General features: G+C 38.5%; 2 protein-coding genes across 2 annotated transcripts; both read right to left on the reverse strand.

Annotated features, from left to right (window-relative positions):
* Nucleotides 1–7,415: 7,415 nt before the first annotated feature.
* LOC103722649 (26S proteasome non-ATPase regulatory subunit 14 homolog) lies at nt 7,416–13,437 on the reverse strand. Its single transcript, XM_008813282.5, has 6 exons — nt 13,157–13,437; nt 12,803–12,980; nt 10,472–10,553; nt 9,925–10,101; nt 7,973–8,140; nt 7,416–7,791 (listed from the first exon to the last, which is right to left on the reverse strand). The coding sequence occupies exons 1-6, from the start codon at nt 13,284–13,286 to the stop codon at nt 7,600–7,602; spliced, it is 927 nt and encodes a 308-aa protein (XP_008811504.1). The 5' UTR covers nt 13,287–13,437; the 3' UTR covers nt 7,416–7,599.
* Nucleotides 13,438–14,423: 986 nt separating this feature from the next.
* Nucleotides 14,424–18,324, reverse strand: LOC103722650 (uncharacterized). Its single transcript, XM_008813283.5, has 3 exons — nt 18,128–18,324; nt 17,924–18,029; nt 14,424–14,746 (listed from the first exon to the last, which is right to left on the reverse strand). The coding sequence occupies exons 1-3, from the start codon at nt 18,234–18,236 to the stop codon at nt 14,668–14,670; spliced, it is 294 nt and encodes a 97-aa protein (XP_008811505.4). The 5' UTR covers nt 18,237–18,324; the 3' UTR covers nt 14,424–14,667.
* Nucleotides 18,325–19,284: the final 960 nt, after the last annotated feature.

Genomic DNA, 19,284 nt, shown 5'->3' on the forward strand with positions numbered 1-19,284 from the left:
CGAGTCTCAGAGCAACAGGCCACAGGGTTTGTATCATGCACTATAGAAGCAATGCTTTCTGGTGTTACGGCCACAGAATTTGCCAGCATTACCAGCACTCTTATTGTGGGGCCAGATATCAGCTACGCATTTTCGCAAACAGTTCGTTTGCTTGAGGACTCTTTCCGCAGGATTCTGGACATGGAAAAAGAGTACTCACGGAGGAAGGTGAGGTCGGCTGAAACAGAGCAACGTGGCTCTGCGAGAAAGATGGCAGCTGCTTGTGAAAGGCTTGTGCTCTGCGTTTCTAGAGAAGCTAATGTAAAGGCTAACAATGATTACTGAAAAGGCCTATTTCCATGGGATTGAAGTGGGTGAAGCTGTTCTATCCATTTTGGTGGGTGTTAGTGCCACCATAAACAAACTGTAATTGATGTAGCGCTGCATCCATTAAAGTCATATAGACTATGTGGCTGCGGCACTCCTATTTCCATGAATATAGTCTTCTTGGAGCTTCTCCAGCAATATATATACCTGTGGAAAGGTTTATAGTCTGCGCACGGAAGAGATGGAAGTTACAATGAATCACTTCTGCCTCCTCGGATTTTTTGTGGTTGCAAGTATCGCGGGATCGGAGAGTGCTAATGGAGCTGGGGGATGTGGGGATGTTCGTGTTCATAGAGTTGCCCTTCGGATGGCTCTGAGTGCAGCAGCATCACGAGATGCACAGGCCGGAGTTTCAGATAGGTGCTGCTCAGAAGTGAAGAAGCTAGGCCAGAACCCAAGCTGCCTTTGTGCTGTCAAACGCTGATAGCTGCTGGTTGTGATGTTGTATCTCCTCCTGGTTTAAATAAGATGATAGACATGCTGTTCCATGTTGCATGTGCTGTATGAACATAAAAAAAAAAAAAAAAAAAAAATTTAGTGGTTTGTTGTGTTGAATATAATCGTGGATCCTGGTCTGTTCATAAAGGTTTTCAGCAGATTGTCGAGTCGCGCTTTAGACTGCCTAATATGCTATATACAGCTGATTTCTATATCAATTGGTGAATTTGGTAGTTGGGAGATGATTTGCAGGGCTTTATCCTAATCGATTCAAATTGTAAACTGACTGCTTGTTTATGTTTGTATGGTGCCTCCTCCTCCTCCTCCTCGTTATATAGGTGCGAGGGACTTAAATAGTTGTGCAAACTGAGAGGTACTGTTTAAAAGTAGTTGCATCTGATTTCTCGACGAATTACTCGCTCCGTTTTCACCCATGTAAATCTTGCTAGATTGTTTGCAGCGAAATATTGCTAGGAAGAATTTATCCAAATCAATCCATTCATTCTTTTTTCTTTCTTTTTTGGGAGCATGGTTCCTTTTGCTTTAGAAATTAGAGTTACATCTAAATGCACGGGTATCGTAAACTAAAGAGGGGCATCTAGTTGTGCAAACTGCAAATTACTGCTTAATAAGGTAGTTGATTCATGTGATCTTGCCAGATTGTTTGCAGTACGATTTTCTTGGGAAGAATTTATCCAAATCAATCCAATGACTAACTTCCTTGAGTTCTTGATATTCTACAAGTCCGTGCGTTTACCCGAAGAAGACGAAAAGAAAAAGAAAGAACGTCCATGCTGCAGCTTGCACCAGAATTCAGGATCGTATGCACAAAGTTGGCCATTTCCTCTGGTGTTTTAAATTGTTGGTTCCCTAATGGTGACCTTAGCTTTAATTATTGAGGTGCTTACGTCTCCGCGCATCACACTGTCAAGATGGTATGAGCGGAGAATTCCCAAACAAGCGTGTATCTCTTCCTCCCTGCTTTTTTTATAAAGAAAAGTTAGGCATGATACTTAATTTTGCTTAAATTCAGAATGTTGTATGCCTTTTCGAGATCCAACTTGATACACATATAACCGATCTTTACGTTCGACCATTTTGCAAAAGCACCATATGGATAATGAAATCAGGCAACTTTTACTCGCCTTCCGTCAAACCCTGTTCCAAGGACATAGTCCTCTGCTGAGATATTGTTAAGAGGTTGACATGGATGCTCGCTATTTTTGTCACCGCTGTTGAGTTTGAAAGAAAAAATAAATAAATAACTTGGAGAGAAAAAGAGGAACAATCTGCTTATGACATCTTCTTAGTATTGAATCCAAAGTAATCCAAGTTCAACGACAGTGGTACCATCTGTATCTTTTTTCCCTGTTATATTCCATGATGGTCAAAAACCAGATGAGAGCTAGATCTATCCTACACAACTAGGAGGTGAGCTGGGGGAAGCATATTTCATTAATCTATCCTACACAACTAATCCGTTGTTTGAATGTGGCTTTACGACCTCCATCTTGGTTCCTGTCAGGGTTGGTGGATTTGAGCCATCCGTTCAAAGAGCTTGTAAATCAACCTCCCAGACCTGGATTAATCAATCAACGCTCTGTCCATACGACAGTTGAATAAATCTGCCATATTACCAGAGACTCTGGTAAAATCCAGTCTTTTTTAAGTATCTTTTTAACATCTGTCGTGTGACATCAGATATTTGAAGATGTTCGACACAAGATTGATATAAGATATATTCCAACGGGGACAACTTTGACTAGGCAAGGAATCAAATGGCGAAGTTAATTTGCTGGTAGCTCATGCTTTTGCGGATCTAAAACAAATCAAATATGTTTTATTTCCATTTTCTTGGATTCAGACTCCAAAATCTGAATACATATTTAAAAATGGGTTAATGTTTATCATATTTAATATGTAGAACATGCTTGAGATATTATTAGCACAAGTTGTAATGATTGAGTTCAGGTTTAAACTAATTTTGGATATTATTAGCCTTTTATTGATCCACTATTAGTTCATTAAATGAAAGCTACAAATTGTCTAGAATAAAGACTCACGAGGCTCAAGCTGTCTGCAAAAGTCCTTCTACCACTGAACCTAATACCTAACAAAACCTCGACCTAATGACACTAAAAGGTTGGGTTCACATTGCTAGACAGGCAGAATAAACTTATGGACCTTCATCCGTTTCCAATATCAATGACATTTGTTGTCTTTTTTAAAGTTGATTTGATCTGCAACACTAATTCCACTGCATGTTGCTGCGTCTGTTACTTTCTCTTCTTTTTTAAAAAATAATACTTTCATATATATATATATTTTGATTTCATCCCAGCTAAATGTAGTCAATCAAAGCATTCATACTCCTAACGAGCACCAATCTCTTACCTAACCCACCTACCTTCATTAAAAAAAAAAAAAAGAAAGCAAACCCACAGTTTGAGACCACCATGAAGCTCGATATAATTATATTATTTCACATTTCCGCTCATTGTCAACTTTAGAATATCGGTTAGGAACATAGAGTTAAAACTCTGGGCCAGGCCTTAAGCACTAGCTGGCAATTGGATCAGATCGGGTCATGAAACAATCCTACCCATTTGCAGCCCTATACTAGATGGATCCCATATCCTAGAGAGCATGGATCCATTGTGGTGCATAGGCTGCACCATGAAATGTTATACCACATCCAATAACCATGACTGGAAGATGAACAGCAATGGTTGTCCATCTTGTGATGGTGACCATCAAGCATGGCACAGCAAGCACTCTGCGGTGCAGTCCACACACCATATAAGATCCTGGATGGCAGGCGGAGAAACAGGTGCTCGCTTCTCTGCGAGCACCTGAAATCAGCACAGAGGCTGTTTGCTGTATGGGAAGCGCACCTATCAAAATTCCACAGAAGCTTCCGCCGCGGCCGATGAAATGGACCGCAGGAAATCGGCAGGAAACGAGTTACGAAATTTCCATGCAGCTGCCGGCTCACAAGGCGGTCCCCTCACCAGAAGAAGCTTCGGCCACTCCTTGGGAGACCTGAACCAAGTGTAAACGCGAGGCGCGCTGGGCGCACCCGATCTAGAAGCCCAACGAACAACCACCGATTCAAAAGATGGCAATGAGAGACGCCCATCCCCATCATCCAATCTATTCAATCCCAGAAAACTAGATATATAGACGCTCCTTCTTCCAATGAACCCTTGCCCTGCGTCATTCTCTCCCGTACTTCTAGAAACAGATCGAATGTCTGCCTCACGGGAAAAAAAGAGGTACTTGAAAATTCTGCAAGAATACGAAAGATTTCAAATTAATCTACCTTCTTCGAGAAAAAAAGAACGCGTCTAAGAGGACCTAGACCTCGAACGTCTGCGACTATATAATACTATAAGAAGCCGCTGCAGTTGCAAGCTCCCTGGCTACACCGGAGGCATGGAGTCGCAAAGAGCTTCCCTCTTCTTCTTGCTGCTCTTGGTTTGCGTCCAGGTTCACATCTCTAGGGGTGCAGAAGCCAGGCCACTTCCCTCTGCCAAACAAGAACGTAAGCGGTTTCCTAGAGAATTATAATTAAGAGGAATTATTTCGTGTGTTTGTGTGCTATGTATGTGAAGGGTTTTAGTCTGAGTACCTGATTGGTTTTTGAATTATGGCATGGCTCAGGATATGTCCAAGTATTGGAGTCACTGGGCCTGAACTGCAGGTGCTGCGACGGAGCAGGAGGCGAGTGCAGGAGCACCTGGGATTCCACTTGTGCTAAATTGGATTGCCATCCCTGGAAATTCTAGTGTTCCTGGCATCACAAGTTTGATGATTTCTTCAGCTTGTACACATCACTTTCGAAGAGACTGTAATTAAAAGCACCAAATAACACTGCAAATCATACTTCTAGTGAAAAAAAAAAAGCAGAATAAACGAGCATCGAGTAGATTGCATGTAGACAGAGAAGAAAACTTTGTGAATGCCAACACAAGTTCTCTAGAATTGATCTGTATCACGACTAATCTTTTATCATGCCTCTACTTATGCAGATCATGAAAACTATAGAATTGAGGGTACGATTGAAGAAAACCCAATAGTCCTAAATGGTCATTGAGTTTTCGTTAAAAGTTTGCAGATTACAATTTTCTGATGATTGGGAAAAGGTCTATATATGAGCCTATTCATAACTCAAAAAAATTGTTGTCTCATTGCCTAGCACCAACTCATTTATGATTTGCCGGTTGATTTTGCTAGCCATATCGCTCGACGTCCAACGAGCAGAATTAGGTACGAAACGAAGGAAAGGTACGTACCTGGTTTCCAGCTGACATAATCTACGGATCCTTTCTATTTTTCATGGCATGAGATGACCCAGTATCTATCTAATCAGAGAAATAATCCCTAGGAGAGGATTCTACGAAGGAAGCTGATATGATGCCAACCCCACTTGCAATAGCATCCCCCCCGCCCCCCCCCCCCCCCCCCAAAAAAAAAAAACCTTTTTTTTTCGGTGGAGACTTGCAACGGCATCATCGAATACAGCTAAGAGAAGCAACTCAGCCAGAAGCAAGAGTTAAAGAATATATGAATAATAAATATGCGATCAGCTGATTTTTCTTTTCTTTTCTTTTTTTTCTTGAAAGTATGCCACCGATCTTAAAACAAGCTAATTGAAACAAATGACATACCAAAGAGCAACTTTATGATCCAAGGGAATTGGATCACTACGTAGTCAACTAATAATACAGTCCCAGGAGGAATATATAGATCAATGAAATGCTTTTGTGTGTGTGCGCGCGCGTGTTTGTTTGTGGGGGCCCTGGGGGGGCAATACAAGGTTAAAAAAATACATTAGAAGTACGCATAGTTTATGTTAAGAAGGGGTCTTATAGCATGGACGCAGAGGCCGTCACTCTCTCTCTCTCTTCTACCATGGGAATAAGCCAATCCGAAAACCCAGCAACCTGAAAGAGGGAGGGAAAAAGAGGATTTAAAGGGATCGGGAGTTGGATATGCATGGTTTCTCCTTGCCGACTCACATACGACATTCTTTTCGAAATATACTATGAATCTATGATACCATCAATGATAAACCGATCGATAAATCCCGTCTGAGAAACAAAGCGGAGGCAACAGCGGATCAGATATCCTCGTTGATCCCGTGGAGTCGAGGTGACAAGCCATGAGACGCCACAGCTGAGTGATAGATTTTACCGAACACTTTCGGGGCAATTGGGACGGAACCAAATAGTCGAGCAGGAGACGAATGGCGATTTTATGCATATGATCATCCCTTTTTTATTTTTTTTTTCATTTTCGGATCTTTCATTTCCCCGGCGTTCCCTCAATGGTCGGCTACTGGACACGCGAAGTGGGAAGACCAGCCTCTCTGTCCCACAAGCAAAAGATACCCACCACCAATCCTCCCACAACGTCAAAGGAGGCCGGTGCGGGAACTGAAATAAATTACTAAAATAAAGATTATGTTGACATCACTTTCATTTTATATTTTTTGATAAAATATATTTTCCATTTTATTTCTCAAATTTTAAAATATAAATATAATAAATTATTTTATAAATACAAATATAATTATGATTGTCAAGATGAGGACAATAAAAATAATAGAAATTTAATAGTTGTAATAGTAGGAAGGTGATAGAGATGGCAGCCGTAGCGGTTATGGCAAGAATAATGGTTGTGTTGACATAAACAATAGTGGAGACAATGATAATGACAGTGATGGAGATTGAATTGATAATGACTGCAATAATAGTAATGATCGTAGCGAAGTTAATAGTGGCTACATTGAAGGCGGTGTTAATAGTGATTATAAAAAAAATAGAGCTATCTGTTTTTTTTAAAATAGTGAAAGTAAATATATTTTACTTTCATTTTTTATAAATAATAAAAATAAATTTTTTTAAAAAAATGAAACTGATGGTACCAAACATTTTTTCTTTTTTTGTTTCTTTCGATATCTATAATTCTATTTTTAAAAATAAAAAAAAGAAAGTAACCAAAAATGCTAAACAACTCTAAACTACCGTAGTTGGGAGACATCTGCAGATACTCTGCTATGTTAATACGTTTTATATACAGATTATAACTATTAATTAAAGACCCCTCTCGCCTGCATAAATCACTATTGTAAGTTAAGATCGTGCGTTAAAATTATGACAACTTGATCACAACCGAATAAAATATAAGCAGTAACAAAAAAGCGAGAGGAGGAGTTGGGCGAACTATTGCCCCGGCGGCAGCACTCGCAGGTCGGATTTGATTATGGATGATTTTCGGTTTGCCCCACGCCCAGCTTAACACATATAATTCGAGACAAGGAGTTGGTTAATAGTCAGATTCGTCATACACGCCGCCAACCCGATCTACAATAAGCCATCCATTTCAGCTACAGATTAGCATCAACAATATGCCACTTGCTTCCCGCTTTAAGCATGGCCTTGTTCAACTTTACTTTTTCCTCTCTTTTTTTCTGGTTTAGAAAAATCATGGCCAAGTTAAATTACTCTGGACTCCATATTAAGGTAACTCAATTCCCGGAAACTCTCCCTAAATTTGATACGATGATGGCAATCAGAACACAATTGTCACAGATCTAAGGATGAAGATAAATGAATGGAGGACCGGCAACTATGGTCCCTGGTAATCCTGAAATTTGCTTGTGCCATTAACAACAATATCATCATCACTCAAAGCCAATCTGCATGAGATTCATTTTGGGAAAAAAAAAAACCGACGATGGAACTCAGTTCATCTAAGAGAGTTAAGCATGTCTTCTGCAATGTAGACCTGTTAGAACACAACCGTGTCTAGCATGGTTCCCAGAGTCTGAACTATGTTTGATGACATCAAGTTCGAGACATGCTCTTCCAAATGCTTCTTTGCATCTTGCCTTCCAACATTTGCAATCGCCAGCTTCTCTGGTGGCAGCTCATCTTCCTCCTGAACTGCTTTGTTATACTTGATGGCCAAATTCAGCATTTCCTGCTCATACACCCCACATCAGACAGATCATTAGAAAATGCTGCAGTTGAATCACAAATTCTCAGTTAGCAAACCAGAATTGAAAGATTTTGCAGCAACATTAGGCAATTCTCTATCATGGTATGACATCGGATAAGAAAACAAAGAAACAATAACAAGCTGAATATCTAGGTAACAATACCTGCACAGTCTGCTCGTTAGTTTTGGAATGAGCATCGAACTTCCGCAAAGTCAATCCATCAGTCCACTTCTTTTTGTGCAGGTTTAGTAGCATCTTTTCTTCAAGCTCATTTTTTCGATAATTTATGGCTATAGAGTAGTAATGCCGATTCAACCCATGGATAAGTGCCTAGCAAATGAAAACCATTAAAAAGGATTAATTTGAAAGATAATAGAATAAATGTTACCTAGTGGCCACTTTAATGTGGATCACCACAAAATGGGAGAAACATCAATGATCAATTGGACTGTTTGTGACAAAAAAAGTAGAAGTTAACAAGATATCAGGTAAACATGGGAACCATGTTTCTCAAGATTTACCTTTGCATCCTGATTAATTATGCCCTTAAATTAACAAGCAGCCTCTGATTAAGTTGGCTGAGGAAAACATTAATCCTTCCATAAAGCGATTTATTAATATAAATGGAGTACAACATGATCCGTACACATAATAAAGTAAATAAAAAAAACTATCTCCATCGATTAGGGTTTCAAACTCAAAACACTTCATGACAAGGTTCAAAGTTGAACCTGTTAATGAATAGGCTGCTTTTCAGAATTCACTAATTTCTCTTGAAACAAGTCTTCTCATATCATGCATGATCAATCAGTGATTAGAACACAAACATTAAACTACACATAATATGCTTCTTTGGATCCAAATGTAGTTTAGTAAAATTAAAAATAGAGATGAAAGTAAAAGGAAAAATTAGGATCATGAAGTTTCCAGGACTAACCATTTTCGGAATTTAGGATCGATTATTCATATGAGAGAGGAGGCTAAGAAAGATACTATTCGTAAGGTTAAAGCAAGTTGGATAAAATAGAGAATTGCACATGGAATATTACGTGATAGTAGAATACCTACTAGGTTGAAAGAAAAATGTTATAGCACAACCGTACGGCCAACTATGCTTTATGGTACAGAATGTTGGGCAGTTAGAAAACTATATATGCATAAGATGAACGTGGCCAAAATAAGAATGTTGAGATGGATGCATGGTAATATAAGAAAAGATAGAATAAGAAATAAAATCATTCATAGAAAGATGGAGACCACCAATTGAGTATAAATCGAGAGAAGGATGACTTAAATGGTTTGGACATACACAACATAGGCTCAGAAATACACCACTAAGAAGGAATAATTTGATATATGTAGAAGAAAAAAAAGGATAGAAACAGACTGAAAATCATATGGGATGAAGTAGTAAGGAAGGATTTGATATGGCCACACCTTTTAAAAATTGTGGCCCTAAATAAAGCGGAATGGAGAAAAAAAGAACCATGTAACCGATCCCAGCTAGTATGGGATTAAGGTTTAGTTGAGTTGAGAATACTTACTTGGATGCAAATCTCATGGCAATCCAACGGTTAGTCACATCTTAGCAATCCAATGACTCGTCAGATACTACAAAAAAGTCACCTTATTGAAGCTAAAGTTGCATTCTAGCAGCAGCGGCTCTTTCTCTTTGAACCTTGGTCAGGTTTAATCAAAGCCTAACCTATAACTTAATAAGGTTCTGAAATAAGAACCTAATCATTGATAGGTTCAACTCTGAATCTCATGAAAGGGTCTTTAAGTGCAAAACTCCAAAACCAATGCATAGGGTTATGCCAAACCCTAGACCAAAATTTCTTTTATCATATATAACACTCATATATTATCGCATTATTTTTATTAATAAAAACCTTGTGTACAAGGGTATTGGTTTCTCAGCCCGCATAACCGAAGGTTGCTCAATGAGTTAAAAGCATACTTAATCAGGATTCAAGTACAAATCTAGAGAAACATAGTTCCCATATTTACCTGATTCCTTTGTTACTTGAACTCTTGTTTCTCACAAACAAAGTCACATCTATAATTGATGTTTCTCTCATTTTGTGGTGATCCATATTCAACAAGCAATTTACCTGAATGGATGGCTTGTTGAGATGCCCAACATTGGAGGTAGTCTGGCGAGGTTCTTGGCCTAGCATCATGGTTTGAGGATTGATCAAGCGGAATGCATCAATGACAACTTTCCCTTTGACACTCTGAATTGGATCTATGACAACTGCTACTGCCCTTGGATTCAAGGCTTCAAAACTCTGTTCTAGGCGATGCAATTGAACAACCATGTCATAAAGCAATAAAGAAGTTTAAAGACCAAAGCGTACAAGCAAACTCAGTAATAATGATAGAATTGACCAGAAGCACATAAATTTCAAGTAAATTTCATAAAGACTAGAAGAGTTTGGAGTGAGATGAAGGGAGGCATGAGCATTACAGGATCTAGTGGAACAATAAAAGACAATCACTCTTCTTAGAAAAATAGTGCAAAAAACAACTAAATACATGGCCCCCATAACCAAGAATGTTAAACCATTGGATACACAGTTTTCATATACAAGAAAGGATAGGTCAGCTCCATCCTTCTCTCTTTTTTTAAACTTTTTTTTCATTTATTAAGTTGCTTACCTGCTGCGTATTTATATCAACCCCAGAAAGCCAACAACCAAAGCCTGGATGAGAGTGGTACCAGCCTACCACCATTTCAGGCCTGAAAAATTAGAAACAAAGTTAGCGAGCATTATTTCTGCAGGCATTGCAAACATCCATTATATCTTATCCATGATACAAAGTCATGAACGTAGAAAAGCTAGCAGCACGCAGTTGTCAAAAACCAAAAGCATTAATAAGATAAAAATATATAAATAACAACTGATATGTGTCTGCATCTGTACTTGTGCATGTGTGTGTAAGAGAGAGAGAGAGAGAGAGAGAGAGAGAGAGTAGCTCCATGGAATAATCTATGGTGGCCAATCATACGAAATACACATTTGACCATCATTGATGCTATCCCAAAAACCCCAGCAAAAGGTACTACCTTCTTAGAACTGACATTGCGTAAAGAAATTAAATTAGTAAATAGTATATTTGCAACTTTCATACTTACACAGATATTGTTTCCAAAATAATTCCATATTACCCAGTTTAGTAGCTTGCAAGGACCCTTTAAAATGGCCAATGAATAATAAGAGAACTCTAGCAGATAATAAGAAGTCATATATTGAATTTGCCTCAGCCAAATAACCTCTCCAACCTGCTAACAGCTTAAACATCAGGCAAAATGGCAAAATGGGTCTATTCAGGGCTATGTTTGAGAGAACCCCTTTTCCTGCAATCTATTGTTCTCGGAGACACTAAAGGTACAACCTCTAGACCATGGCAAGACCAAATGAACAGACGAGTACTCGGATTCAAGAGATGAAGGTGAACGAACTTATCATACCTAGCAAATGCATTGTAGCATGTAAAGCAGACAAACTATCAGGAATAGCCAAATCCAAGATAATTTTTACTGTCCAGAAGAAAACAACAGGCAATTGTAGCAAAGATAAGGATTAACAATCAAGGGGGGTAACAGTGTCTGCCTTATGGTGCTGAGAGCACGAAACAAATGCACTTGACTCATTGACTACAATAAATTTCCAAGTTTGCTGCAAGATCAATGTGGCACACAAGATCAATCTGTAAATTTCTGTCTCAAATTCTACCGTGTATGCAGTTATCAGATGAGGACCTTGCAAGCTTTAGGTTTCCAGAACACTTTACCTCTTGGAATTACAAAGAAACTAACTGAAACTCTTGAACATATTCCTAGCATAGAGTTAGGATATTACATATCCATGTTAATTTTATGATCAATAAGAGATAGGTAGAATTAGAAGTGTTGCACTGTCACATCCCCTTGAAATAACAGAAAAATTTCTGATCACCTAATTGTACATCCCTAACCCCAAAGACATCAGGTCCATCACTTTTCAACAGCTAATACTCAAGTTACTCTATATCCTAAATACAAAAAACACCCTTGTCCCCCCTCTTGCACAAGAGAAATCATATACATTCTCTTGCAAGTTGTATAAACAAGGAACCTACAGAACAACATAAAACAGAATAAATTACATGGAACCATGTTCGCAAACATCCTTTTCACTGTACGATCCCAATCATACTTCTTCTTTCTTTCATGAGGCAACCAAGTGGAAAGCCTTTTGATCTTACATATTACAGAGGCAACCTCTCCAAAGGTCTATCCTCCCCAATCCTATATCCCTCCATAGAACAGTAACCATAACAATGTTCTGACCAATAACCCATCTCAACGCCAAGCTGAAAGAAAAAGAATTTAAAGCAGATAAACGTTTGCAACTTATTCCATATAACATCAATGCCGCCCACATACTGAAATCCAGATTATACCTCTAAAACATAAGAAACATTTACTGCACATTTTACATGATATCTAATAACTAAACTGTATAGGCCATGAGAAACTGGATCATTTTGTCTTTTTCAATAAATACTAATATCAAATGTTTAAAAAAGATCCCTTCACCATACAAAAGTTTTCATAATCCTTCAGATTTCCAAATCAACCATCTCGCTTACACCAAATCACTAATATTACATAGGAAACCGACTATAACTATTTAGTAATCATTGTTTGTTAGTAAACAAGAAAAGATAAACTGCGGCTACTCCATTAACTTCAGCACCTTCCGTACAGTTGCATTTATTACCATAGATAAGTGATGGGGATCTAAGCAAAGTTGCTACAAGTCATTCATTCAGACAATCAGAGTTATTCAGGAAAAAAGAACTGAGCCTATACAAAGGAGATTAATGCCTCTTGTGCTAAGAGGAAAAGGGGAAAAAAAGGGTGGGATTCCAATATTTAGAGAAAAAAAAATCAAGAAAAGATACGGGAAAAAATTGGGAAAGGCTCGAAAGAGAGATGAGGACCTTCCGGTCTGCTTGAGCATATCAAGCATGTTGGTCTGGAAGACATGATCGACGGCCTCGACGCTGACGCCGGTCCCGCTCTGCGGCATGGCGAACACGTCCACCACCCGCACCGTGTACTCGTCCACGAACTCCCCCAGCATCAACCCCATCACCTCCATCGGAACCCCGGCCCTCCCTATTTTTTGTTTCTTTAATCAATAATTCCAAGATGAAGAAAATATATGCATATATTTATAAAAAGAAACCCTAATTTGATTGAAAGAAAAGAAGACAGAGAAAAAGAGAGCACAAGGAGAGGAGGAAATCCCTAGATCTGATGGACGGGAAGGGGTAGGAGGGTTGGCAATTTACCGTGCTTGAGCATCTTGAGGAGGGCGAGGGAGGAGATGTAGACCTGCTCCGACGAGTCTAGCAGCGGGGAGTCGGTGGGCGGGTGCCCCATCGCTCCCGCCCCCGAGAAGATGCGATGCAGCCTCTCCATCTCAATCTCGGGCGTTCTATGCCCCTTCGCTGGAGTGGAGACCCAACTCCGTTCCGAAGGATCATTTATAATACCTGGGGATTTTCAGGCTCTGTCCCAGCCCGGAAATCGCACTCCGTCAAGCTATTAGCCCATTACCAGGCTAAACTGTGAACATGATTGGGCGAGCTCAACACGACACATTTAAGAGTGCAAATGAGCCGAACAAACCGTAAGCTATCCCAGCTCAACTCGGATCCAAGCTTAACGCAACTCCACCATCACCGAACTTGAATACCGAAATACCCAATCGAGTATATATATTTTTCATAATATTTTATTATTAATTTTATTTTTTAATATAATATAATATTATATTTTTAATTATGACTAAGGTTCGAATTCAAGCTTGAGTATGGATCCGTTGATAATCAAGTCGAGCTGATCTCGAATAGTACTTTTTTTGATTAAGTCGAGTTTAAGCTTGAATATTAAAGCTCGATTGATCTTGAATCGAATTTTGAGCTCAAATATTTTGAATTAAGTTAATTTCAAGCTGCTAAGTATTTGACTCGGCTCATTTTGATTGCATCTCTAACCACAGTGAACTCTCTTGCAGATCAAAAACAATCTAACCTAAGAGCTAAAATAATTAACACTGCATACATGGTGCACATGCAAAATCAAAAAAGCTAAAATATTGCTTTTTTTTTATTAAATCAAGTTTGAGCTTGAACATTAAAATTTGTTCGATCTCGAATCGAATTTTGAGCTCCAGTATTTTGAATTAAGTTAATTTCAAGCTTCTAGCTATTCGACTCGGCTCAGCTCAATTGCATATCTAACCACGGTGAACTCCCTTGCAGATCAAAAACAATCTAACCTAAGAGCTAAAATAATTAACACTGCATACATGGTGCACATGCAAAATCAAAAAAGCTAAAATAAGTAAATTTGAGATTTTCTCCTCAAATTGGTAAACTAAATTACTTTTGGCACATCCTTGCATCATATAACAAAGAAATTAAAAGCATTCTTGCTAGCATGAAGAACCTGTTATCCTACAACCTCACAAAAAACTTTAATTTGATCTGAAGGAATAGATGTAGCTTGATCCAAAGTAAAGCTATCTGAAAGACCATGCACCCTCTTGCAATGTAGAGAATTATAATATCATCCATATTATTATCAAACAACAAGAAGAAGAAGAACAAGAAAAAGCAGTAGCAGTAGCAGTAGCTCATATAAATGTTTTCTTTTTGCCAATTTTAACACAATTGACAATCTAACAATGTCCAGTCACAAGAATCTGTAACTTTCTTGCCAGAAGACCATCAAATTAATCCACTTTAGAATCCTACAAATGTAACAAAGAAGCTCCACAGTCACAGGGACAAAGAACTCAAGTGTGGAGATAATTAGCCGCCATCATCAACTCCAAAGTAATTTCAGGTTCAATATGAAACTCCGTCTCCTTTCCACTGCCATGAATGACCATCAACATACGAGTTAGCTCAAGAAAAGAAAAAAGCAAAGCAGAAAAGGCTTTCAAACCATTCTAGAAATTATACAATCATATTACAGGTCGACTCTAGAGCTCAATTTAAGAGCAAAGCATTGTAAGAATAAAAATCAAGTACGCTTCACTAGTTCATGGTAACCACCACAGAGTAAAATGCATACATTATTAGACTCAGGTTCAACTTAACCCTCAACACAAACATAAATGATAGACAAAGATACTGGTATTGCATTTCTAAATTTATAAGCTACCATTTAAAAGGTATTCTCGAAAACCAACATATCCACTGTTAATGTAGAAGATGATCTCTGGGATAAATACATAGATCTAGCCTATAAATCCAACTTAGTCAGAACATGAAGTCCAAAATCCCTTTATATAATTCTCTTTGACCTTTTCTAAATCCATTCATTGTTTCCTATCTTTTACCAAATCTTCATCCATATAACAGCAAATTCATGAGATAATAAAACAGGAGCACAAGCCAATTTCAATTAGAATTTCCCATGAGAAATATAAAAAAAAATCAATGTAAAAAAACTGTATAAGTGGTTTGATGAAAAGGTTATATGCACCACATATGTACATGAAACATTTCCTGTGACCATACTGCCGGCTATAAGTTTGAGCTCTATTACAATACCAATGAACTTAAATTTTTTATTTTCCTTTTTATAAAGCCCTTTCAAGGAAAAAATATTGCATAAGATGACTTGTTATTTCTTCATGCGATCAGAAGTTCAAATACTACAGCAGGTAGATGAAAAATTAAAAATGGTCAATTTTAAGAGCAGTGATCGATATGATTGCACACGTAGGTGAAACCATCTAAATTTGCCTCCATTGGCTCAAAGACATGCTTGGTTCTTGGGTCCACTTGAATCTTCCATGGGACCCACAGCACAGATGCAGCAATTTGCAGTGGGCAACAGGAATATAGGTGGCCGACAACCATGTGAAGCAGTCCTTACACAAGAAGGTAGGGATAAGGTAGGATATTAAAACATAAACACGAGGAAATAATGCTTGGGGGAGCTGTTAGCTACACAAATACGATAAACACTTCCTACTATATATGTTTAAATCTACTAAAATAGAGTGCACTATTCCAGACACTTTCTCAACAAGCAAAAATTTTCCATCTGGATTGCAAAAATAATAAACCTCCCCAGTCTTTCCCTGCCTCCAAGGTTTAAGCATGTAGAAAGTATGCTGCAATGGAAAAATAAAATCCTATTTATACACATAGTATGAACAAAAAAGAACATGCATCAAGGAAAGGCCATCTAATTGCTGAATACAAAGGTAATATTTATTCATCTAGCAACATTTCATAATTATCTTGTTAGGTAAAAATATACACCATGAATTAGTTGTTCCTTGATGTGGTAAAGACTCATGCTCTCATAAACCAATAATTTAACAATTTTACAACTTTTCTCAATACACCTTATCTTCATTAACAAAATTAAAGGAAATTTTTATACTTTTAAAAGTTATAGATAGCTTCTCTCATTAAATGTCACCAATTCATATTTAACTTCTGCATATTCAGGGCCTGTTTGTACTAGCATTACAATTTGGATTGTATCTACTTCTGTATATTTATAAATTGATAAGATTAAATCAGATGTAATCATTGGAAAAACATTAAAATAAAAGAAAGGGTGCATAATTTCGTCATTTACCCCCTCAATGGATGGTATCAGGGTAATCCATTAGGTCTAAAGTCAAGAAGAAACTAAAGAAATGCTAGTAGGCTTTTGAGACATAAAATATGTAGCACTTGAACACTAATACCTAGCCCAGCATATTAGACGCATGACAACCCAATATTCAAGTATTCTCTCATTTTTCATGCAATACAAATGACCAATGTTTTGGGACAGAATGACATCCTAGACTGACCGACCACAACAAGACAGCTGGCCAAGATTCTGTCAGCATGTCACCAACCAGTTCCAAATAGTATTTGGATACATCAGGATACTAGCCTAATGTTCTCCAAATCACCTACCCAAGGACAAGGATGTAATAACCGAGAAGTTGTTTCCTTGTCCTTCTTATAGTTCGATAACTTTACGAACCGAATAAGCCTGTTCTTCATGCTGTCAAGCATGAGAATTTCTTTATTAGCTCCATGCTAACAAAATTCAAGTGCAATTGGGAACCATCCATCCTAAACCTTAGTAAATGAATGCACATGCTCATTCACAAACAAATGTTCATTAACCAGGACAATTTTAAACTCATTAGAATAGTCCCGTTATGATTTGCGACTTTGCTGGATATAGTTCATTAAACTTGAGCAGCTTACCATGAGTTCTTAGTTGGATGGACAACTGAACTGGAAATGACACCATAGGCAATCTATTGGAATTGATTTACTTGCAAAGCTTGAAGGCTTCTACAGGAAAAGTGATTCCTAGTGTAGCATGAAGATGCCACATATCCTGCAAATCTAAAATGAACAATACTGGTTGAACCACGGTTCCCAGCATGTCTTCTCTTGGGTAATCATTTACTAGTTCTTGGACATGCGTGCATATATGCTTGTGTCTGTCATTCTTTTCCATTTGAAGGTGGATAGAAAAAGAGGGCTAGTCCACTACTCCAATATCAATTGGAACAGTTAGAAATTCCAAAAGGTCATTCATATATATTTCGACAAAATACAAGGGCCATCATCAAGCATTCTCGATGCTATCCAACGGACAGGAGAAAAGTTAATGCTGCAGGAGACTACGTATTACAACTAGTACATATTATTTCAGCAACTAAGTGTCAGGCATCAATTATTTTTCCCATCAGGCATTAACTTAAGGATTAACTCGAAATATGGCTGGTTAATCGTCGAAGAGACTCAAACATGCAAGAAACTTAATTTTCGAGGATTAAGTTCTCTAGCATTTCTTGAGAAATAAAATTTTAACCGATCAGACAAACTATCCCCCAGGAATTCAAAACCGCTTCGTTCCCTGATTAGACCAATTGTGATCATTAAGGACCGACGAATGCATAAACATTTATTTCTGTTCATGGTGGATTAAATTTTACCCTAGAGAGCGAATTAAGCAGAAAGGAAAGGGGAAAACCAAGACGTTAATAAGGAATGATAAGGATTGAGAACGGGAACCTGGCGTATTGAAGGGACCAGTAGAAATACTGGCAGATTTTCTCGAGGATGGGGGTGCTGATCTCCGGAAACGTCACCTCCCCAAGCTGCGTCTCCGCGAAGCCACCTGCCACATTAGAATTGGAAGTCTGGTAAGAAAACCCTATCGTACTAAAACAAAATAAGAAGGGGAAGAGATGGAAGGGAGGAAAGGAGAAGATGGACCAGGGGAGGTGAGCATGTTGCGGATGGTGTGGGAGACCATGGCCGCCTTCTTGTCAATCACGAACTCGAACCCCTCCGCGCTTATCAGCTTCACTGTCTCCTCCTTCATCCCTTCCCCTTTCGAGGTCTCAACGATGATAGGGGTGGTAACTTCCCAGGGCCAGGTCGGTCGATTCTAATGCGGAAACTATTGCAGGATTTACCAGTTACGGTCGAAAACAAATGGACCAAAAAAAAAGCGGGTCATTTACCAAAAAAAAAAAAAAAAAAGCGGGCCGTAGATCGGGCCGGGCTAATACGTTAACTTAAATCTCAGCTTAAACTTGGGCCAACCCAATCACTGTAGTTGCTAAGCAGAGGGTGGGTCGGTCTGGCCATTTAGGGATTCAACTCTCTCCCTCTTTCTTTCATACGCATATTCCTATCAAATGATTCAAAAACCTCTTTTAGATCTATCATGTTAATGAGAAAAAAGAATGTGAACTTTAAATTATGACTTAGAATTAGGAATAGTTTAATTCAATAATTGTCAACATAAAATCTTAAAATATCATAGTAATTATATGCTCTTGTCTGTCTCCTCTTTCTTGTTTCTTTATCTTTGATGAAAACTAGATTCGATATTCCAAATTTAAAACAACAATAGGCATCATCGAACAAAATCACATACTCAATGGATCTTGCTCTTACTATCTTACATGCATTTTGATTCATGCTTTCAAGAATTCCATGCACATATTCGAAAATAGCTCTTATATTATACCAATTACATTTCTTTTGAAGCATTGGAAATGATAGTGCCATTTGTCAACATCCCTAAACACTGCCCCTAAAAGAAGAAGGGGAAAAAAAATCAAAATATCTTGCCTATCATCATTCATATGTCATAGACCAACAAGAAGAGCAGGCATCCTTTTTTTTTTTTTTTTTTGCTAAAGAAAAGGGGAAGGGGGAGGAAGGGACAAGCCCACCCCCGCGTAGCAGCCCTGACTACTGGGCCCCCACCCCGCCAGGAGAATGTTTGATGCGGGTAGACCGAGTCGTGTGTTGGGCACCCCGACCTATTTTACTCATACTATCCCCATCCGTGGGCCGGCTCGGTTACCCGACCCGACCTTCCGTGTGAGTACGTCACACCTGGCATCACCCAGACTACC

Source organism: Phoenix dactylifera, chromosome 8 (genome assembly GCF_051530095.1).
Source record: "Phoenix dactylifera cultivar Ajwa chromosome 8, Ajwa_hap1_PhDact_Kaust_v1.1, whole genome shotgun sequence".
Taxonomy (NCBI): domain Eukaryota; kingdom Viridiplantae; phylum Streptophyta; class Magnoliopsida; order Arecales; family Arecaceae; genus Phoenix; species Phoenix dactylifera.

Bases quoted from the DNA above. Each gene is read 5' to 3' on its own strand.
- LOC103722649 (XM_008813282.5), bottom strand. From the start codon at position 13,286: ATGGAGAGGCTGCATCGCATCTTCTCGGGGGCGGGAGCGATGGGGCAC. The intron at 10,102-10,471 runs GTAAGCAACTTA...CGCCTAGAACAG, and splicing joins TTGATATAAATACGCAGCAG to AGTTTTGAAGCCTTGAATCC. The intron at 8,141-9,924 runs GTAAATTGCTTG...TTCATTTGCTAG, and splicing joins TCAACAAGCCATCCATTCAG to GCACTTATCCATGGGTTGAA.
- LOC103722650 (XM_008813283.5), bottom strand. From the start codon at position 18,236: ATGAAGGAGGAGACAGTGAAGCTGATAAGCGCGGAGGGGTTCGAGTTC. The intron at 18,030-18,127 runs GTCCATCTTCTC...CTAATGTGGCAG, and splicing joins CAACATGCTCACCTCCCCTG to GTGGCTTCGCGGAGACGCAG. The intron at 14,747-17,923 runs GTTCCCGTTCTC...CATTCATGGCAG, and splicing joins TGGTCCCTTCAATACGCCAG to TGGAAAGGAGACGGAGTTTC.